Source organism: Phaethon lepturus, unplaced genomic scaffold (assembly GCF_000687285.1).
Source record: "Phaethon lepturus isolate BGI_N335 unplaced genomic scaffold, ASM68728v1 scaffold5223, whole genome shotgun sequence".
NCBI lineage: Eukaryota > Metazoa > Chordata > Aves > Phaethontiformes > Phaethontidae > Phaethon > Phaethon lepturus.
In genome coordinates this window covers 58,519-81,583 of record NW_010528237.1, presented here as the reverse complement: position 1 = coordinate 81,583, position 23,065 = coordinate 58,519, and the positions used below count along the sequence as shown (strand labels likewise).

Below are 23,065 nucleotides of genomic sequence, written 5' to 3'. Positions count from 1 at the left end.
CCTGCTTGTTGAGAGTGTAGTGCAAATTAATAGGTGTGTCAAGATAGAAATGGCAAGAGAAAAGAGGAATTAAAGATCACAGAAACTGGAGGCAGATTTCAAAAGGCTCTTGGAGTCTGTTGGAATCACTCCTACCTCTTAGGGGGCCTCACTAACAACAGTGTTTATGTCCTCTGTTCCATGATAAGAAAGGAAGAAAAGCTATTTAAGTGTGACAGAATCAGGTTCGAACAATCAAAAAATCTTAAAAGAACTGTGACTATTAAAGCTTCATTATCTCTGCTTTAAGAACAGAAAATTTATGTAGTTAGTTGGGGAACCATTGGAGAATCAGCATTCCATTATAACCACGGAGTTTCAAACCCCTTCTCACAGGTGAAGTAACCAGCGAATCATCCAATTTGTGCCTGTTACTCTGGTCTGTCTGTATTTGCCGCCTCAGTTAAACAGCAGTGCAAGGTCGGTGTTGTGTGGGTGGTTTAGTTTCAGAGGCAAAGCTGTTCTTTATAGCTGTTATTTTATGTCTAATTGCGTACTTTTAAAGGACATAATGGAGTGATAGGTCTGGAACAGGTTGGCTGTCTTTGTACTTAAGACGAAGACAGTAAGTCTAATGAGATTGTTTTTTTAATTTTTTTTTCCCTAGGTCTGATTGGCTCAATCTTTTCCATTCTACAGTTTTTCTCCTCTCCCCTCACTGGCGCTGTTTCAGACTGCTTGGGCAGAAGACCTGTCATCTTGATGACGGTGGTATGTGTCTCATGTTGATTTTAGTCATGCCATCTCAATCTGCAGTTGAAGGCACTATGGTCTTGTGGTTAGCACAAAGCATTGGGAAATTGAACATTTTAGGTCTGATGGTTGTTGACTGCTTCTTGCCAAGTCACTTGGCTACACTTCCAAATGCAGGTACTTAAGCTGAGCTTCCCAGATCCAGAATTGTATATAGGAGGCACCAAAATACCCATCTGTTGCTGGGATTTTCCAAAGTCCCTTTCCCCTGCGTATGGGAGTATGACTTCAGATGCCCTGTTTACAAACGTTAGCCTTAATCCCTGTATATTTTAGTTCCCCAAGTGACTAATGAGGGTTGATCTCTTCATGACCCATTTCACAGAGCCTGGGGATTGTTGATTAGGAAGTGCTATATTATATAGCAGTGTAAGATGTGTTTCTTATGAACATGAACCCTCTCTAAAAGGTTTTCTCTGTTGCTGGTCAGAGTATGGGATTCTAATTACAGAAGCAGTGCAGAGAAAGTGCATACATACATGGTGAACTTGGCAGCAAATTATATATAAATCCCCGTATCCTGTAGGCTTGTACAGAGGGAATTAAAAGAGCACATGTGCTTATAATTGATTATGAAGGGCTAGAACTGTGAATTCTTCTTATTTTGAACTCAGAATTCGCTTGAAGTTGAAAACAAGTGGAGCAGGGTGCGCAAAAGTGTTTTTCTGCCCAGGACTGATTTAGCTTTCTTTGAACTTTCCTTGCTCTTGTAATTTTATTAGTAATCTCACATTTATATGAAGCTTTTATGGATTTGTTTCTCCTTCTTTTATATCACTGTCCAGGACATAGTGCAGTATCTGTATATTCAGACATTTGTTACATTTTTTTTTCAACTAACTGTTTAAAAAAACACAAACAAAAAAATCAAATGTTTAGCTGGGAAATGCGCAGAAATGAGATCAGCCTTGCTCTGCTTTATAAAGAACCCTTTCTTGCTTCTGCAGATGGGTTTGATAACATCATACGCACTGTGGGCTGCCTCTAGGACTTTCGGCGTTTTTCTGCTCTCCAGGATCATAGGTGGAATAAGCAAAGGGAATGTCAGCCTCTCCACAGCTATAATTGCTGACTTGCACTCTCCAAAAGCACGGAGCAAGGGCATGGTAAGTTACACCTGTGGGGTATGTGTTTGGGTTTTCTGAGTAACTTTTAATTGATTTCAGGGACTCAGAATGGCTTCCTCAGGTGTGTATTTGTTGATCAAGTGAAAATATGACTTTATGTACTACCTTGCTTCTGAAAAGATGCCAGATCATTTTACTGGTGAGCTCTTAGACTTTACTTGTCAATGACTTTCACCTACGTGTGAAACACAGATGCACTAGAGGTGGAAAAGCTGCCTGTGTAAGTGTTACAACTGTTACTCCTGCTGATAACTGTAATCCTGATTATAATAGGATTCTAAATTTCTATATAAATTTCTATATAAAATTCTATAATTTAGAAATCAAAAGGTTTTATGGCCCAATTTTGGTAGCTGGAAACCAGTTCCAGGACAAACCATTTTTGTCACCTTCCCAAACTGTGGAAGTGCAACAGCTCTGCACAGCACAGGGTGCCTTCTGACTTCCTTGGATGCACCAGTGGCTTCAGGACCTGAGCTCAGCAGGTAAAGGATGCGGCATTTGGCTGACTGAGCAGAAAGTAGCATGAACAGCTGCTCTGTCCTCTTCCAGAAGGCACTGGCCCAGATGGGAAACACCCTGCAGGCTGGACTTTGCCTGTGAATTACCAGTTAGATCTTTTATCTGGTAAAAACCTTGTGGCCTCAAACTTCTCTTAACAGATTGTTACAAGCTGCTATTGCGGGACAGCCCCTTCTTGGGAAGGGAAAGCTTTAGATTTCACAGTGATAGCAGATGCATTTTCGAAGCAATTTATCATAGTTCTGGTGAGCCAAAATATATTTTTATTTATGGAGCGGGATAGCCATACTGCACTAGTAAATAAAATGGGTCAGGGTGTATATTTAGGGCCTGAGAGCAAGTTAGTTCAGCACGGCTCACATCCATGTGGCTATACTCTCTCCTTTTCCAAAGCAGAGTAGGCATGTTCATTCTGCTTTCTGGGAAGAGAATAGCATCTGACTGATGCCATTCCTGAATTGTGATGGGCCACTGGAAGAGTGCTAGCTGGGCAGGCTGAAACAACACTGGAGACTGTGAGGTGACACCTGAGTGGGCCCTGCCCTTGTTTAGTTTAGTACTGTAGGTATAGTTAAATAGACTCAGGAAAACAGGAGGATCGTGTTTTGGGATGACACATGTTTGGGTCCTGCATGTGTGAGTATTCATCTTTGAATGTCTCCTAAAGAAAATGAGCCAGATCCCGCACTGTTGTATTCTTAAGCAGTCTCACTGAGATGATGACTCAAATCAGTGCTCTTTTAAGCTCCCATGCAGCATGTACAGATCCTACCTCTTTTCCTGTGTGCAGGTTTCATAGTTAGTTAATAAATCCCCTTTAGTACCTGCACTAAATTCAGGTTGTTCTGGGAAGCCTCTCAGCCTGTTTGCTATATGAGACATAAATTCCTAAATACAAAAATTGCCAAACCGTTTTAGAAGCTGTAGACATCATTATGAATCCCTACCATGGCGCTGTCCTCCTTTCTCCAGTTTTACATTGCAAAAGTGTGTCCTGTGGCTGAAGGATCTGCTGGCTGAGTAGTCCCTGAGATGAGAATCATTATTTCCCTTCCCAACTTCCTTTCAGTCATAACCACATTGCAGTTTTTTCCTGCCACTTTCCTGACTGGACAGAAAATAAAATTGGTTATTTGGAAATAATGGGTTTTTCACACTTAGTGCTCTTTGCTGTGCACTCCCTACATTTTCAGAGTAGTTAGGTTCTGTATCTGGTTGCATTTCTTTAACACAAATGCTAGGAAATACAAACTGTTTTAGAATGAAGCTACCTGAACAGACTGGTGTCTAAAACTAGATGTTTGTGTTCATTGTATCGCTGCAGGCAATGATTGGTGTTGCTTTCTCCCTTGGTTTTACCCTGGGTCCCATGATCGGAGCTTACCTAGCCATGGAGACAGAGAAAGGAGAAGTCTTCTATCTTCGTTCAGCATTGTTAGCACTCATTTTTGCTGTGGCTGATTTAATTTTCATCTTCTTCCTACTTCCGGAGACACTTCCCAAAGAAAAAAGGGTAAATAGACTATCAATCTGAACATCTGTGTTTCTTGCAAAAACAGGATTTGAGAACTGTTGAAATACTGAAAACAATGAAGAAGAGGCTTAGCCAGTGTCTCAGGAATTTAGCTCATTCCTGGGACCAGGATTAAATACTATTATTCAGGCTGGTGTCAAAGTGGTTACATGATGGTCCCATCTCTTAGCCCAGTGTAATATGAGAAATTCTTTATAGTTAACGTGTCTGCTTAATTGCTAGTTTTGGTACGTTAAAATTTCTCAAAACCTAATGGGAACATGGGAGGGAGAAGGTGCATTTTCATCTATGATCACAATAGCTCCCTGGGGAGGAATTTCAGCTAATCATAAAAGTACATGCATCAGAGACTGGCCTTTCTTTCATTTAGCCAGTATGTGTTAGAAATTTTCTTAACTATTATCTTTTCTTTGCTTGATTGTTTTGAACACTAAAGTAGCAAATGACTCTTCTCTCTGATCTGTGCTGTCTTCCACAGATGCAAAATACCTGTATGTGCTAAAATTCAGCAACTGTTTGGATTTATGGGGCCAAACATTTGTTAACATTATGATTTAATATTGTGTGAATGGATGCTGTCCAAGATATATCTGATTAAAAGTGTCTTGGAATAGTCTCCTTTGTAGTGTGGGAAGCCTCAATTCAGCCCTAGGTATCTGGGTGAAACACTCGATTTGAGGCTTTCAGCTGGATTGGATGTTTCCTATCATCCCTTGTTTCTAAGCAGTACTCAGCCATGGAAGCGTGCTTGGTCTCTGGATAGCCAAACCCATTGACATTGAGAATTGTTCAGGAAGCCTCTGTCTGCAATGCTCTTACCACAGCAAAACTTTAGACCTTCCCTGAGCATTTCCCAGCAGGTTGTGTCCCATGTGAAATTGGTTGCTCACATTATTTTTCCCAAGCACTGCAGCTATTTTATTTTTTTAACAGCTCTTCCATGTCATCTGTTCCTTTTTCCTATTTGGCTGTTTCTAAACATTCTGGATAAAACCCTGAGCTGCATACTCTGGGGTGGTGGCAACATGTTGATGTAGGAGAGTGCTGTAGAGCGAGTCTGTATTCTATAAACAATTCCTCCTTTGCTGTAGAGGGATAAATGGCTTCAGCACCTTTTAGGACTGTATGATGACCGAATACATCCCTCCCACTTTTATTATCCTCTTGAGAGTTCTTCTGATAAGCTAGTCTGTGTTAGCCAACACAACTGCATTTTCACAAGAAAATGAATGCTCTGTCCCTGCTTTTTGGGGCTGTGTCTCTGTGCAGCAGTGGGTATTGCATGAGGTGGATTAATAGGTGCCTCTCAGGGTCAGGTCCCAGTCATGCAAAATACAGAGTGTTTGAGTGCTGCTCAGACAGTGGTTTGGCAGGCGTTGGAGCTTCTGGTGATTGCTGTTGGTGTTAGTTAGCTTTTGTGCTGCTCCTTTCAGCCTGCACCTGGGCAGTGGGCCCATATGGTTTATGTGTCCTAGGGTGTTTGTAACTTCATTGATTAGGCTGCTTTGATCTTTTCTTGGGTAACTCCTCACACTTTGAGAGGGAGGGGAGCAGTTTTCTTGGCCCCTGGATGACAGAGGAAAGGCAGGTATGTTGGCTGCCTTTCTGAAACTTGGCTGGGCTGAGGTGGAGCAGGTGTTACTGGAGTATAGGAGTGGATGCGTTGGAAGGACAAAGCTGTAAAACAAGGGGAAATGATAATGATAACCGGTAGGAGGATGTGCCAGGGGGATCAGACATCTGTTTCCTTGAAATATGCTGTGTTCTCATGATATTCTTGTTTCTCTATCAGTCCTCTTTTCAAAGGAGAGATGAAGTATTTCACATTCATTCATGTTGGAATTAACTTGTAGGATGAGTTTTCATCCTAAGAGACCAGAATTTTTGCTGTCCTCTTTCCCCTTTTTTTCAACTGTTCCACAAGTTTATCAGGGGAAGAGTGACCAGAGAACTGTGCCTTTCACCTGTCAGAGACACTGGTCTTATGCAAGGTGGCCAAAAGAGCTCCTGCTGTGACCTGCTTGGGAGATAGGAAGACTAGAAAGATCTCTAGTGGAATCTGTCCCGCTTAAGAGCTTTTGAGTTAATTTTTAGCTTAGCTAGTCACGGGCAAGACTGCCTTGCTGGAGGGAGGCTTTTACTACTTTTATTTTCTGGTGTCCAGCTAATCGTATAAGGACTGTGTGTATGGCTATGCAGCATCACTAGCAGACTTACGGAAGAACAAGGCTTTTGCTCTATGCATACTGAACAGTATGTGATTTGAAAGGTAAGGCTGGAGCTTGGAAGGCCCAGGATGCATTCCTGATTTGGACTGACTCTGTGCCTTCAAGACATGTTACTTAGTTTCTCTGCATTAGATGAAAACAGAGTAAAAGACACTGTGAAAAATGTCTACCATTTAAGGTGACTTTTGGGGCGATCATGAAGTGAAATTGAGCAATTTTTGAGTAATAAATCATAAGCATAGAAATTAAATAAAAGTTAGATGTTGCGGATTGTGAACCTGCAAAGAATCTAAACTCCATGCAGCTGGTGACACTGAAATTGGCAGTGTATACTTTGTTATTTGGAGGTGGTGAAACACTTTTGTCAGTTTTAGGGCAATGTTTTCATTGTTGGTCAGTAGATGAAGTTACTTCTAGACTACTGCTTCTAGGGCAAAAGTAGGAAAAATTAAAAGAAATTTACATGCGCATACATACACACATATTAAAAAATATAATACATGTATGTATTTCATAAAACACTTAAGGCTTTAAACATATACATATATAACGTATATTCTCTGGACCAAATTAAAATCGGTTTTGTAGTACAAAGCAGCGTGGCACCCTGTCTGACATGGATAGTAATTCAAAACAGGTATAAACTATAGGGTTTTTTATTACTGGCAAACATGCTTGGAGAGAGTTGCTTATTACCAGATTCTGGGTGCAGAATGGTGTAGTACAAACACCATCATGCCAAAAAATGCAGGAACTGAGGATTGCTACAAGCTAGCTTCAGGAAATCCTCTTACAGACCTTTTGAAAGCATGAGGAAACTTCTTCTTGGGAGTGTCTGTTTACTCTCTGCAACACATGCAGTGGAAGGGGAAATAAATATCCTAGTTCGTTCTATGTGGATCAGCAGCCTTATGCAAAACCAGCCTGGTATATTGAACTGGTTGCTGTTGTGAGACTAAGGGTCTACAGAGCTCTGCTGTTGGATACTCAGAAGGTCTGAATATCAAAACAAGATGGGTCATGTTAATACCATATTGAAGGTAGATTTGTTTACAGCTTTATTAAATCCAGTCCAAATGAGTCTTCAGGTCATGCACCAAGATTAAGTTCCACTCATTATTTGACCTTTAATCTCTGCTCTCAAGGGTGTAATAGCTCCCTCCCTATCTGGGAAGAGAAGGAAGCTCATCAGATAAAGTCTGTGCAGTGCTTTGAAGATGTGAAATACTAAGTGTGATTATTCATGATTCTTGAGTCTGTCTTATCTCTTCCTGTGACTGTCATATAAAGTATCAGTCCAAATTCTCCTATTTTAAAAGGGATTGTTTCTTTAAGAATTTAGACATTATTTCTTCTTCAGTATTTTCTTTAATTTTCTATACCTTAGAATAAAAAATAAACAAATTAAAAAATTTAATTCTCTATAGATGAAAGAATAAGCATCTCCTAAGTGCCTGTTGATAAGGAGCAGGAGAGAGTGCCACTAGAAGTGTAATTGGGTTGAGATGTATGGAGTACAAGGACCAGAAGTGCTATGAAATAAATTTTCCACTTCAAAAAGCCACACAATGTGTCTGGGCAGAATGTCTCTAGAAACCTCTCTAAAATCTCTCCAAGGGATATCTCTAAAAATTATAGTTTCCTTTTCTTCCCCAGGAGGTGTCACTGGATGGCTAGAAGAACAACCAGTACCAAAACAGACCATTGTTTGATGTGCTACATGTATGTTCAGACCTGTAGTACACAAGCAAATCCACAGGTTCCCATGAACTTGCAGGCAGATGTGCTGTTATTTGTCCATTGGACATGAGGGATGATGCAAAAAGTGAACCAAATAAAGCCACCTTCAGGCTGTGGAGAATGAGCCTCTTCTGCTTTTTAAGAACCCAAGGAAGAATCTGTTTTCTGCCTTCAGTGAAAGCTGCTATCAGTGCTCTACCTTCTAGTTACAGTGCTGCAGCCAGTTCTGTGATCACAAAGTCTGCGATGTTACTGGGGGTCACTCAAACCCCACTGCCAGTTGCCTTGTTTCATCTCATATAACTTGTGTAGGTGTAGAAGCATATTTGACTGTTACTGTCAATTCCTTGAAGTCGTAGTTATGTCAGATTTTTAAATAAATCTCTCTTTCTCTGATCAGGTCTCTTCCGTGACGTCTGGATTTCAAGCAGCAGTTGACTTGCTCAGTCCCTTGGCTTTATTTCAGTTCTCTGCAGTCACCCGAGGAAAGGAATCCCCTTCAGAGCACAGTAAGTGTTAGCTGACTTTTTATATTAATATTGTATGTCTTTTTTGTATGTGGTAGTGGTTTCTAAGTGAAAACTGTACTCAAACCATTTCAGAAGCAGCATTTCATTTACAACACGCCTTACTAAATTAGGAACAGGGATTTGCAAGTTCCCTTGGGTGCTTATCCTGTTATTCCCAAAAGAAGGTTTTAGAGATTAGTGTTTTGAAGATTTCTGACTTGCTACTTGCTTTTTCTTCAGGCACTTGCTGCAGCATGGGGTAAGCTGCAGCAAGTGAAGTGATTTAAAAAGATAGATCAAGGCACAAGTAAGGGAGATGTGAGTTTGCTTATCCAAGCTGCCAGGAAACTTCAGACTGGAATTTTATTTCTCAGTTCAGGACTTGGAGATGTACGATTTAAGCTGGCCATGTCTCTATATGAAATTATTTAAGCCATAGAAAATAAATCTGTGTTTGCCAGGTACACCAATTTACCATTCAGCCCTCCTTGCTGCTGCATCAGGAATAGAGTAATATTTGCCACTTAGGGGAAAACCTGTTAAAGCCTGCATTGGCAGAAAAACAAGTATGGCAATCTGCCATAGACCACTTGTAGCTTAGAAAAAGGGATGCTGTGCTTTAGCCAATATCATCCCAAGAGTGGCATCAAGGTATTCAGTGGAATGCTGGTACTGATTAAAAATAAAGAAACCCCAGTATAGGTGAGGCAGAGGGGCCGGATTGGGTGACCCAGAGAGAGATTAGTCTTTTTGGCTCTCCTCCCTTCATAAGAAGGGAGGTAGTGGGCAGAAGTAATTTTCTGGCATGTCTTGTGTGGATATTTAAAATGAGCACCTGAGGTGAGAACTTTTCCCTGTACAGTTGATAAATGTTGCTCTACTATTGTTGTTATATTCTCAAGCTATGCTTGAAAAACACCACCATATTTCGCTCTCTCTCTTTTTTTTTTCCCCCTTGGTGTTTTTTGTTTAGATCTTCAGAATCTCAAAATCTTGGGCCTGTCTTATTTCCTGTACCTTTTCCTGTTTTCCGGCTTGGAGTATACACTGAGTTTTCTTTCAGCAGGTATAGCACACTTAAAAGATAAATGTTGTATATTTTGTCTAGGATATTTTCCAACATCTTGATTTAAGGTCTCTTCATTTATTTTCAAGAGAGGATTTATGAGGTGAGTAAAAACACACAGAAAGGAACCACTACATTCAGTGATACTTGGGCTTTGTGGGAGGAATTTATGAAAATACAGGCACACTGTTTATCATGAAAGGAAATATTGAATCGACAACTTCTAATAACTAGAGAAAATCCATACACAAGATGAAATTTAAAGCTCCTGAAATATGTGTAGCTGGGCTAGTTGTATTGATTACAATAAAACCTTTTCTCTTCTAGCCGAGAAGAGTTCTTCAGTATCAGGATGAATCCTGAAGCTCAAAAAGGCAAAGGATGGAGGGATAGCTATGTGATTATATTTGCTCATCAGAGTTCTGCATTGCGTACGGTGTGCAGTCATTACATCATAGAGTTTGAATTGCTTTAGTCAAACACTAGAGAAGAAAGAGAACAGAGTCCACTAACAGCAGCTCAGCTTGAAATACATTTCCTGCCAGCCAGGAACATGATCTTACAGCTTGATTCCTTATGTGTGTCCTTCCCTTTGAGTAATTCTCAGGGGTTTTGTCTCATGTTTCCCTGTCTGTCTTTCATTACGGTTTGTGCCTTAACTAATGTGTGTACACCAAGGAAAGGCTTTCTAGGGTATTAAGCTTGCTTCGGCACAGTCCTTTCAGGATAGCCATGTAGTGAGATATACAACTTTAGGCCGACAGTACACGTTGTGTGACAAACAAGCTTGTTATGGAGGTGAGAACTTTTTGTTGAGAATATCCACATAGTTTAGTAGATAGGAGAGGTGAAAGGGAAATTTGAAGACTTATTTAAGGGTGGAGGGAGTGATTTTGCAAGCTTGCTGGTGCAATACATGATCACCACCATGTCAGTGCCCATTGTTGTGCCTTGGTAACTTTAATCAAGCTCTGCAAAAGTGCTGGCAATGGTTGTGAGAAAGCAAAAACACTTGTTCCTTGGAAATCAACTCCTGTGCTTATGGCACAGACTTCCATGGCACAGGGTAATTAGTGTGTTGACTCTTTGTGGGCCACCCTAGAAACAACTAAACTACATCATAGCAGGCTAGAGATGACTGCAGCGATTGCCAGCAGCCGTCCCATCTCTATGTAAGACCTCAGAGGTTTATCTTCTTGCTGTCTGCCTGCCATGGAAACGAATGTCAGCATATGAAGAGCTTGGCACTGCTCATATGAGCACCACAAAACATTTTCTCTCTCTGGTTCAGGAAAGGGTCTACACTGAACCTGTGAATCCCAGGGTGGAATGCTCTGTGCGTGACTCCATAATCTGTGTTTTTGCCTCCCTTCTAGCATGCAGCAGGGCAAGATGTTTTTCTTTATTGGAATAACAATGGCTGTGATCCAGGGAGGCTATGCTCGCCGAATCAAGCCAGGAAATGAAATCAGAGCTGTAAAAAGGGTAAAAAAAAAAAAAAAAAATTTTTTTTCTTTTCCCCCACAAATCTGATGTCTTAATTTTCAATCTACAGTGCAACAAATGGTAGTTGGAGGCTATAAACTGTATTTGTCAAATCAAAACCAATTTCTGTCTCGTTAATCCAGCTAAATGACTTCTCAAGACCCTGGTTGTTGGGCACTTATTAGTCTAACTAAACTTTGGAATATTAGAGCAGTCTCTTATAATATCAGCTATGATATTATTGAAACTGAGCTCTTCATCTATAACTGCAGTAGGGAATAAGGACAGAGTGTCTGTGCAAGCTAGGTAAAATGCTGTGAAGATTATGCTTAGTTTCAGTGATTTCTCTTGCAGTGCAGACATTGAAACTACTAACGCTGCTTTGGGGCTGATCTCTGACTCTTTCTGGCAAATTATTTTCAGGGACATCAGTCTGGCCGTCTACATGCTTGACAGGCTTCCCCTAGAGTATATTTCACTGGTGGGCAGGGGGAAGTAGAGTCTTCCTCCAGTCTTCCATTTGTGATCATCAGTATTACATGTAACAGTAGCACGTACCACTGTTCAGCGGGAAGTTCCACTGACAAAAGTGTGCATTTCTTTGTTTTGCTTGCCTCTTTCTTCATAGAGGTGATGACACTGCTGTACTGGGATGACAGGGAACAGTTCCCTGCATCTTAAACAGTTGTGGGACAAGTAGATATGTTTTGCCATTTACATCTGTGGGTGGAACTAAATAAAGCAGGTTTCAAGTGTTTCTGAACTTTTGTTGGCTGCTTGGTAATACGTATGCTCGGGCTCTTAAAGTCTCCATTGATTATTACACGTTATTTTGAGGCCAGTGTGATTTCAGCAGTGGCAGGGTAAAAAAGATGGCCAAACTGCACTGCATTCCAGTGAATTGACTCAGCTTTTCTTAAAGGTCATTTCTGCTGGTGAAACGATCTCCACTCTGCTCCTTGGCAGGCAAAAGTTAATGGCACGTTTGTTGTGTCACATAGGAAGCATTTCCCTGGGAAGGAAAGCTCATGCTGCTGTGTTAGCACTGCTTTATCCTCTGCATCAGCTTCCTTAGTGTGCTCTGCCAGCCTGCTGTGTTTCTGTCACTGCACTGCAGTTTATTGCAAACTGTGGTTTGCCCCACTAATTATTGTAGTCCTTCCTCTTCCCTGCACTGAGAAGTGTAGTTACCTCGAAACGCTCAGTTCAGTTGCTCTGGGCTGATCGTTTCTCACTCACCCACGTGCTCTATGCAGAAACCCACTGGCCCCGAGGCACTCCTCCTGTGCATGTATGTGGCTTTTGTGGGAGTTCCCCCTTTTGCTGAAGCTCTTCTGGCAATTTGTTTGTGAATCTGGATCATACGGCAAAGGTGGCCTCTCTTAGCACAGTGATTACAGTAGCTGATTTATAACTGAATCTTCAAAACGAGACAGTTGGTGGGAGTGAATACTCTCTTTTATCAAACACACCGCAGATCTTAACCTATCCGTCTCTTCTGCAAAAGCTCTGTATGGAGGGAGACATCACAGGGGAACTGAAGTCCAAGCTCTTGGAGATGGGAGAATGTTTTCTCTTTTTGGGACTCTGAAAGCTGAAGACCTTGTTGATGTGTGGCTTTCCAGTTGAACTTGAAATGTCTGCTTGGGAAGAAGGGGCTTTCTGCTTCTAGCTTAAATGTAGTCCCATCAGCAGAAGAGAACTGGCAGGACACCTAGAGTTAGGCTTTAACAAGCAGGGCTTAAATGTAATTGTGTGACTCATTCATTTTGCAGGCTATTATGTTGCTGATTCCAGCTTTCTTGTTAATTGGATGGGCTGCAAATGTGACCATGCTGAGCGTTGGACTGTTGCTGTACTCCTTCGGTGAGCTATTCAAAATGCACTGACAGCTAAGCACAAATAATTTTTCTTCATCTATTTATTCACGCCGTTAAAAACGATGCACTTCTAACTTCAAACTGTAAGTAACAGAAAGTTGACATTTCTGTTTATAAAATATGGAAGAAGTAGTGTCTGGCTTTTTTTCTGATGCTGTTTGTATCACAGGAAGTTGCCTTGGTGATGTTTGGACGCATCCCCAGTGTGCCTGTTGTCCTGTCTCACCGGGGAGCTCTCAAGGGTGTTTTTTTCCTCCCTCTCATCAGTCCTAGAAGCAAAATATTCACTGAATAACTCAGGAAAAGAAGGGAGACAGCATGCCTCTATATTTCTGTGGTGGCTGCCTTATTTCTTAGGCAACAGGCTGAAGGGACCTGCAGGCTCTGAAGCTGGAGGCCGGAGTGTGCGTTCAGGCTGAGTGAGAGTGAGGGTGAATCATTGTGGCACAGGGCTGGGCTGGCTGGACACCGCTCTGCTCTCTTGCATCGCAAGCTGCTAGCTCAGAGAGGGAGCAAAACTCCACCTCTTGTTTCTGCTAAGTGGTTTTCGAAGATGTTTAAGTGTTTATGTAAATAATATCCTGCCAAAGTAAGCTGTTATTCAGGGAAACAATTATGAATGGAGTTGGATTCATCTACTGATGTGCCTATCTGAAAAGAGATTTGAGATATTCCCAGTGCTGCTAACTATTGTTAAGAAGCTTCAAATATGACTAATTACAAAGGTAGAAGACTTCTCTTCTGCATGATGCAGCTTGATTTAAAAGTAAATTGTAAACCACAAAATGCATCTATTTAGTAGCTGTGTGTTTGACAGGTTTCAAAATCTACATCTTCTCTACAGATTAACTGATTTTTGAAAGCCCCCTGGGTGAGGAGGGATGAGAGGAGGTATTCATTTTTCTTTGTCACAGAAGCAACTGTGCTTCTAAGTTTGGAGCCTAGGGAGATGAGGCTTCTTACCTCGATAGAAGACCCCATCTCCTCCCCAGTTAAGCCTGCTAGAAGTGCCTCTGGAGGGGCCCCTCTTCTTCCCTCTGCCCCAGGAGTTAGGGTGCCTGCAGTTAAGGCAACATGTCTGTCCCTGCTCTCCAGTTGTTCTTTCCTTCCCAGGAAAGATTCTGCTTTGTATGCTTAAAGCACGTCCTTCTTGGCAGAAAAGGACCCTGTTTCAGTAAGAGGGCAGTGATTGCTGAACAGCTCTTGGCTTTTGTGTCCAGCTATTTTGTAACCTCTTCTTGGACTTGACGGTCTTGTTTCCCCAAGACAGAAGGTAGCTACCTCTTTCATCTGTGAGTACGCTGCCTCTTTCATCCGTGAGTACGGTAAAGCCATACACAGGGGGACAGTGTGATTCTGTGTACAGCCACCTCACTGTCTGTTTGAAATATATCCCTGCTCCACCTGACAAGACCACAGTGATTTGGAAAAGCAGCGGGTACCCGCCCCTTTCCTGTGGGCTGATGGAATGAGAGATGCTAATGTGAAACATCTGCTCAGAGCACTCGGGGCTCTGGGCTCTTCCTGCAGGTTGGCTTTGAGGGGGTGTTTTCATTATTGAACTGGATTAAACCTGATGATTCATTGTTGGTACAGTGCCCCAGAGCTCAGCATAGTTCTTTGCAGTAGTAACGCGTTTGGGCCACATGTTTTTCGCTATTGTTCTTGTAACTGTTTTGAGCTCATTGACAGTCTCTTCTGTGGATTTTTCCAGCTGCGGCCATTGTTATCCCGTGCTTGTCAGCAGTGGTATCAGGCTATGGTGAGTGTCTGTCCCGCTTTAAGCGGCAGCCCTTGGCTGCATAACTGACCTTTGTATAGGCCTGTCTCAGACAAACACAGAACTGACCTCAGGTTTAGTGATGCGTCGACAGGAGCGCTCATGGCATCGGCCCACCTCGGCTCTGAATATTGCAACAGTGACTCTGGCCGCTGCTTGGCTTCTTACCCCCAGATGCATTAACCAGGAAAGCAGAAATGTGGACAGTGGCCCGCCGCTCCCCGTTGTATGTATGTCACGCTGAAATGGCAACCACCCCTGAAGGAGTGAGGCTAAGGCCTAGAAAAAAGCCTTTCCTGGTCGCTTGGGTGCGGCCCCTTTTCCATATAGCCAGCGATCCATGACTGCTATTACACTGGAGGTGCTGCAGCCTTCAGTCCCTTCCCTTCCATGAACCTCCTTTGCAGAAGGGAAGCTCAGTGGGACTGCTGGGGATAGGAAAGCAACATCCTGACCCTGGGAAATGCAGAAATATCCTGCAAGGGAGCATAGGATAACTCAAAAATGACTTCTACCCATTTCTGAAAACTGTCAGCACTCTGCAATGGAGAGTTTCAGAGCTAACAAACAGCAACAGCCTGTTCGGTGTGAACACCAGTATCACACTTCAGTTTTGTACTGTGTAGCATAGCTCATTCCAATGCTGTGGGGAAACTGGAAGCAACCTTGCAATTAAAAAGATGGGGAGCAGTGGGCACAGAATTAATATCATGGGCAAAGGCCACAAACAGCACGGAGGTGGGAATGGCTGGGGGTCTCTGAAGCAGACACCAGCCATTGCTGCCAGCAGTAATTTATTCCTGATGTATTAGAAAAGATAATCCAAGGAACCTTCTAAACCTTCCAAAACCTTCTGGGTTTGTGGCACTGGTTGCTATGGAACCTTGTAAAGCTGATGCTGCCGTGTTGCCAGCTGGGAATGACACAGTTCTTTCTTTAGCTTTGGTTCAGTTGGTTGCCAGCACTGCTGTGCTTGCTGTGGATAAAAGTCAGTCAGTCAGTCAGTATTTGCTCATTAACGTCACTTTATTATGTGGCTCTTATTTAACTTGCATCCATGCTGTGCCTGCTTTCCCTGCCCCAAGCAAAACCTCCAACCTGAGTAAGGGCTCTCTGCTTGCACAGGCTCTGCCAGCCAGAAAGGACGTGTCATGGGGATCCTGAGGAGCCTGGGTGCCCTTGCCAGAGCCCTGGGACCAATCCTGTCAGCTACAGGTGAGCATGGCTTTTACATTGCCAAGGTACAGTGTCACTCCGGGCCCACAGCACCTGAGTGAGGCAGAAGGGGAAGTCTGGCACTTTTTGGAGCCATGAAGGTGTCTTTGCAGCAGCAGGTACCCCTGAGAGCCTAGTGGCCCTAGGCTAAGGCCAAGCCTAGACTGTGCCTAAGGAGCAGAGCCCCTAGGCCCTGCACTGGGTTCAGTTCCCCCAAGCCATTATAGGGTAAAAGGGAAGCAGCCACGCAGCAAGTCAGAGCTTGAACTTGCACCTAAAGTTAAGTGTGAGCAAAGCCAGCAGCTGTTCCCTAGGCATTGGATTCCTGCTTGTTTCACACAAGGTCTCTTGCTGTTGTATTGTCTCCTTCAAGTAAAGCTCTTTGCTCTCAGGAGCAGCCATGGAGCAGGCGCTGGGGGGAGAGCATTAAGTGGTTGCCCTGTGGCTAAAGCTGAATGCATGAATAGGAGCTTCCCCATTTCCATACTAGCAAGAATGAAAACATCCTATTTAAAATAGCCACTTCCAACATGCCGGTTTGTTGGAAGGGCACCAGCACTGCTGGTTGTTAGCTACCTCCTCTTTGTAACTTGCATGCCAGCAAGGGAAGGTGGCAGCAGCTCTGTGTTCTCCAGGTGGAAGCTGTTGAGAGCAGCAGCTTGGCAGGCTGGTTTACACAGATGAAGCATACTAACAAGCTGAATCTTGTTTCCTTTGCAGTTTACTGGCTGGCAGGGGCAGAGGTTTGCTTCACTGTCTGTGGAGCTCTGTTCCTCATCCCCTTCGTTTTACTTGGTTCGATAAAACAGCAGACAAAGGAGGAGTAGGAAGTAACCACAGGACTATCGCCAGCTCCCAAGGATCCTACACAGCCTGACTCCTGGCACAGATGCTGCAGATCAGATAGGAGGAGGAGGGGGATTTTGGTCTGTTGGAAGGGGACAGGCAACAGCCATTTGCAACAAGAGAGCTCAGGATTCTTACAGCCCTCCACAAGCAGGTAGGTTTAAGTTGGCCTCCCAGCCAGCTGGGCTAGCTTTGAGAATAGAAAAACACCCCCAAACCAAAACAGAGTAAAGCATTAAGGTCACCAGACAAGCAGAGCCTGATACGACAACATCATGGGACGGCGCAATCCCAACTTGCCAGCAAGTGCTGTTGACCACCACGCTGCAGCGCACACAGCTCTCCTCTGCTTCTCTTCCTTTGTCATTATCAAAGGCCAGGCCAAAGCTCTGCCCCCAGGGCTGCTTTTGGGCAGCAGAGAACAAATACTGGGGTGTTTCTGCACAACTGCCATGAGATCACTGCCGATGCTCAGCAGACCTGGCAAAAGCTATACCAGCCGCCTGAAAACCCGACGCTCAAAAACAAAAGCGAGCAGCATACTACAGGCTTTCTGAACCCAACTAACACTTCAGCACAGGTGGACTGTTTTTAGTATGTATACACTTAAATTTAGAGAGATATTTTATATTTAATTTCTAATACTGTGGGATGTTTGATGACCAAGCACTGTTGTTGTGTTACAAATAAACGGTTATGCTGTACACTTGTCTAGTCCAGTCACTAATGAACTACAGTAGCCATTTGGCTTAGCCCAAGCAGGGTCCAGGACGCCAGCCCAGCCACCCCTGGCATGGAGGCTCCATACATTTTCTGAGAATACACTAAAGCAATCATTAATTAACACATTAATCCTTAAAAGAAAGAGCTAATAAAAGTCAACAGGCTGCACCTGTAGAATAAAACTGCACAAGTTTTGAAAGCAGAGCAGGAAAAGTCTTTTTTTTTAAGAGTTTTATTTGTGAGTAGAACTTAATGATACAAGAAAGAAAAAAAAAATGCAGGACTTTTTTTCTGCCCCAAAGTGTGTAACCATACCATACATGACTACATTTCATATTGTAATACAAAGAATTAAAAGAACAAACTACAAAATTAGAAATTAAGAGTCATTGCATATGTAGCCAAGATAAATGGAGGGAGTCTGTTAAAGAACTGAAACATAGAGCAATCAGTCATTTAATTACAACCCTGCAGTAAAACACAATTTAGCAAAATAAGTACTGTATGCTTCCTAGTGTACAGGTGACATACAAGGTTAAAGTACAAGCGGAAAGCCATTCGCGCCATGCAGTCTGGACTAAACATCGCTGTTCGGGGGCCTCTCCCGCACACTGCCTCACCACAGCTTCTGCTCCACCGTACCTCTGCCCCCTCCACAACGGGCCGCCTGTCCTCGCTCACCGCACCAACCACCACCCCGAAACCTCTTCCCTCACTTGAAGCCTTCCGGCTCCAATTCTCCTCTGGGCCGCTTCCCCCAGCATCAGCACCTCCCAGCCTAGCACAGGCCTCGTTCATCCGCAGCCACGTCCGACCGCTCAGCCCGCTGCTCGCTTGATGCTTTCTGCTGCGTGAATGTAAGGCATCAGTCTGCTATTTTACCAATTGCAACATTTAATATTGTCCTAAAAGGTTACACCGGATTCTGTTACGCACACTTACTGCGCAACTGCGTGTCTCCCTCTCCCATGCAGGGGTGTCAATGTTCTCTGCTGTTAAAGCCAGAAACGCTGGCAGCAGGAACCAGGAAGGGTTACCAACCCGCCCCACCTTCGGCAGGGGCAATTCCGCATGGTTTCTGGAGAATTCCTGCAAGCTTTACCCATCTGATCTGAAACTGCTGCTACGATTAGTGACAGACAGAAGCATGGCAGCAACTGGAAAACAGTGAATTCAGTGGTGAAAGTCATGTTCTTTGCCATGCTACGTATTAAACATTTAGAGCGAACTGTGAAAACACACCTTTAAGGTTACTTGGGATTTCTGTACTTCACTGCTGGCAACAGAAATATTAAAGAAATGCCAGTTTTTGTAAGTGAAAATAATTAATATAACAAAAGGTTAAATATTCAGTGTAATGCATTTACATTTTTATGATGGGAAGGAACGCAAAAGGCTGCAAATGGGGTTTATACGCAACAGCTTTGCATGGGCACCCGAGGGGGTTTTAAGAGGGTGAGAAAAGCCCCTGCTAAGGCCCAACACACAACTGCACCACAGTGCCAGCTGAAAAACTTCTGATATACTTGTAATACAGTTACTTTTTAACCTTTTCTAACAGCCAAATTACAAATGATTCTTAGGGAGGTGAGACTGAAAGACAGATTTCCCTTAAACTGTACTCACTAGAAAAAAATAAAAAGATTGGGCTCTTTCAACACACAACATGAGTGGAACACACAACAGTTATTTCAGTCCTAGACATCAAAGATGATTTCAAGTGCCAGTTATAAAATAAAACAAAGTGAAAAACACCTTCATTTTGTTACAATAGTCAGAGGGGAAGAAGAGAGGAAGGGCCGGACAGCCTCAAAGCTTGACTAAACATGATCAGTAATTGCAAGCTTGCAGAAGTTTACATGTCAGTCCAGGAATACAACCCCCTTGAAATCACCACTGCAAAAGCATCCTCTCTAAAAGTCAGAATTTAAGAAGGAATTTACTTGTGACTTGGAACAGAATATTGGAAAAGAACACTTCTTGTGGTAAGCAATGTGTGTTTTATTTTTAGTTGTGGATTTTTTTTTAATTCTTTCTTAAAGCAGTGCAGGCTTTAAATTAAAAATAGTGATTGAGTGCCTTCCACATTTGATTACAAATTAGGGATCAGATCTGTGGTAGCTGCTGAAAACACAGGATTAGCACCTTTTTGGACATTAGTTTCTGGTTATAACCTTAAACAATCAAGCCATAACTTGAGGGGCTGGTTGGATTACTTGCTGCATTCATGTACGTAATAAGACAAAACACTCAGTACGATCTGGTACGTTCTAGTGGTTAATGAATTTTAAAATATGACAGTGTTTCTGCAGTGTGTTTGGCCTTTAGGAGTCACTCTTCTTTTTGCTCTTCTTCAGGAAGGAAGGAGTGCGAAACTTCTTTTTCTTTTTCGATGGGGACTTCCCTGGAGATTCATCGCTACCTGCATCAGCTGCCGTCCCCTCCTCCGCTGCTGGTGTTACTGGCTCTTCAGCGGGTGGAGACTGGGGTTCCTTATTTTCCACTGCAGGGGGTTCCGTTTGGCTTTTGGGCACATCTTCATCACATCTCCCTTCCTCCTTTCCTAAGGGAGGGAAGCCGAGTGCTTCTGAAGGCTCGTCAGGGGTGAGATCTGGGAGGGTTTGCTTGAAAGTTGCAGCGTCACTGTCATCTCTGTAGGTCTGGTCCTGCTGTGTCTCTAGTGGACGGACAGACAACGACACTGTTAGTTTACCTAAGTGTCCCTAGAACAGAGAAAGCCAAGCAAGTTGACGGTGAGCGCTCTCTATAAAAAAAACTAATATATTTACTCTGCATAAAAGCCTTTGTAATAGGTCTCTTCTCCTTTAGCTTTGGGCACAGAGACAGAAATAAGATATTCACAAAAGTTTTGGTTGGTTTCAAGCTTCTTACCACAAAACAGATAAAGCTGAATTCCGTCATGTGGGTGTAAACCAGCAAGAAAGTAACTGTTTAGACTTCTCTCATGTTTTATTCATAAAATTTGCAAGCACCATGAGATTTTGGTACAGTAAACAGGATTTAAACCTACAATTCTCACTGGCATGGAAGAGAGCGTCATGAAATTCTGTATCTTGATTCTTTTTTTCTTTTGGTGGCATAAAAATAACTGCTGGTTTGCAGTGATCCAATACATGCAAATCCATCAATTTCTAAACCATTGGCTTGCCAATTTTTAATCACAATGCTTGGATTTTCATAATATTCTTCCACGAGATCTAACAGATGTTCCTTCAGAATATTTCCTATCACAAAGGCTTCACTTATTTTGCAAGATATGAGTATACATTATGGATTCCTGTAAGTCAAGTCCATGTATTTTATCAAATTAAATGAGCTCAGCAGGTTAGGCGACACAACTATTATTTTTTTTTTCCAGATGTATGTGATATCTAACAGCAAACCTCACCCACAGGTAAAGAAACATCAAAAGTCTAGTGATAACTTTATGTCCAAAGGGGAACTTTACCACTACGCCCTCAACTGTAACATCGCTGTGCTTCAGAGCTGTTCTGTTTAAAGCTCCTCTTTCTGTATCTATGTTTAACAATGAGCACTTTTTAAAGCTCCCTGCGATGTTCATCACTGCACTGTAGCAGAGAAGGACCTCGTTAGCTGTGCCAAATACGTCCCCGTTGATATTACATAAAGAGGAATTTGGAACAAAATCCAGGCCATGCGCATTGTCAGGCACAAAAGGCAGGCAACTGTTTCTTCCCCTTTTAAAATCTTGTTCATTTTAATTTGAAAGGACTGAAGGCTTTCACAAGAATTTACAGAAAATACTTGATACTTCCCCATTTTTCCCATGGAAATGACAATGAGTGTTCTTTTTATTTCTGCCAGAGGGGATTAATAATCTTCTAATGTATCTGAGGGGGCTCTGTGCTGTGAATACCTACTCAAAAACCCAACATGTTTTGCCTACAGCATCATGAACTTCTAATAGGTTAAATAAACAAAACACACTAGTATTCAGTGCCAAACACTCAGAATGCACAAGTTAGCAGTTTAAAAGTTACAATGCAGGCAGGATTTAAAACAGAGTAAAAAAAGAGAAAGCAATTATGTGCATTACAAGCTGCCTCCTGAAGCTCTAGTTTAACCCGTGTCCGCATGCGAGACAAATTGTCAAAAGTACCACCTACAGTTCTTCACTACCACTACACTCTTTTTGGATTTCATTTTACTTTTCAGGATTTAACTGAAAGCATGGCTGAGCTCCTCCCTGGGATCCAGCGACGGGCCGCGTGGGAATGGTTCAAAGCCGCGCCAGGGGAGGTGCAGGCCGGACGTCGGGAAGCATTTCTTTACCGAGAGGGCGGTCAAGCGCTGGAACAGGCTTCCCAGAGACGTGGGCGGTGCCCCACGCCCGTCAGGGTTTAAGTGGCTTTTGGACAATGCCCTTAACAACAGGCTTTAACTTTTGGTCAGCCCTGAACTGGTCAGGCAGCGGGACTGGATGATGGCTGTACGTCCCCTCCAGCTGAAAATACTCTGCTCTATTCATTAGCTGGCCCAGTTCTTAGAATAGGCACCACAGTAGATTGTCAGCTTTATTTTATCTTTTTAAAAGAAGTTTAAAAGAATGTTTTAAAGTTTTAAAAAAGGGATTATAAATTCTTAAAGAATAGGAAGCTAGAGGCATGCAAACAGCATTTGCCAGTTGGCCTAAGCATTGGATAAATAGAAACAGTTTTATAACTCATTAATCCGGGACTGCTATCCCTCCCAATTTGTCAAATTACCATCATCTTCACTAAAGAGATTAACATTATGCTGGAATTGAACAAACATCTGTTTATCTAGATCGCTAAGGGCAACATTCTACCAGAATTAGGGAGATTTACAAATTCCACATTCGATAAAGAAAGTGTACAATATGTAAACGTTTTGCTATTCTACTTGATGGATTTCAGTAACGTAACTAGGAAGGTTTAAAAATACATCTTGCTGCAAAACCTATTTACAGTTTAAGAACTCAGCAAGTACCTCAAAATTTCTAAGTTTTTTAGAATAATCATGTCTACATCCATGCTCTCCCTTTACATATACTGTAGCATAAGAGTTTGAGAAGTAACATTAATACTGCTGTATGTTTACAATTCACATTACTTACAGAAATAAAAGGTTTAGGGTTGGGGTTTTTTTCCAACACAAAGGTGGACAAACATACAAACTAGGCTATAACTGAGTTAACACAAAACATTCTCCTGACTTCAGCTACACTTAAGTAGAAACAATATGAGGAAAAAAGGTTGAGAAGTGGCTGTATACAGAGAACATTGTCATTCAACAAAACTTCTGCCAAAGTTGTCATGGCATGGACATCCATTTACTCTTAAAGTAAGTTTTGTATGTTTGTACTCTAAAACTTACACAACTAGAAGAGTTTGTGGAACAAAAAGTTTAAAAGAATTTCAGTTTAAAAGAATTTTCAGGTTCATTAGTAACACAGTTGTCTACAATGTAGTTTGACTTTCATATCGATGACAAACACGCTGACTTTCAGATAGAACAGGACATACACATGGAGGGGGCCAAACATCCGTATTACTTTAAAGTATAATCTGATGTAGCCCGGCAGATCTAGCTGAAACAGCTGTAGAAGTTGCTGC

The 23,065-nt window shown here is 42.5% G+C and overlaps 2 protein-coding genes across 3 annotated transcripts in view; one reads left to right on the top strand and one right to left on the bottom strand.

The window, feature by feature from the left end:
- Positions 1-646: 646 nt before the first annotated feature.
- Positions 647-16,705, top strand: MFSD10 (major facilitator superfamily domain containing 10; the record flags this gene model as incomplete). Its single annotated transcript, XM_010283602.1, has 11 exons — positions 647-750; positions 1,740-1,898; positions 3,766-3,954; positions 8,344-8,452; positions 9,426-9,518; positions 9,640-9,658; positions 10,895-11,003; positions 12,779-12,869; positions 14,598-14,645; positions 15,789-15,878; positions 16,599-16,705. Coding segments are annotated over 11 exons (1,118 nt in total), but the record flags the coding sequence as incomplete, so codon positions are not given.
- Positions 16,706-19,430: 2,725 nt separating this feature from the next.
- The window catches only part of ADD1 (adducin 1 (alpha)), a 30,827-nt gene continuing 27,192 nt past the window's right edge, over positions 19,431-23,065 (bottom strand). For both annotated transcript variants that reach the window (XM_010283596.1, XM_010283597.1), the window contains exon 14: positions 19,431-20,124. In XM_010283596.1, the coding sequence (XP_010281898.1) occupies positions 19,772-20,124 (353 nt within the window). In that variant the 3' untranslated portion in view covers positions 19,431-19,771. The remainder of the gene's footprint in view (positions 20,125-23,065) is intronic.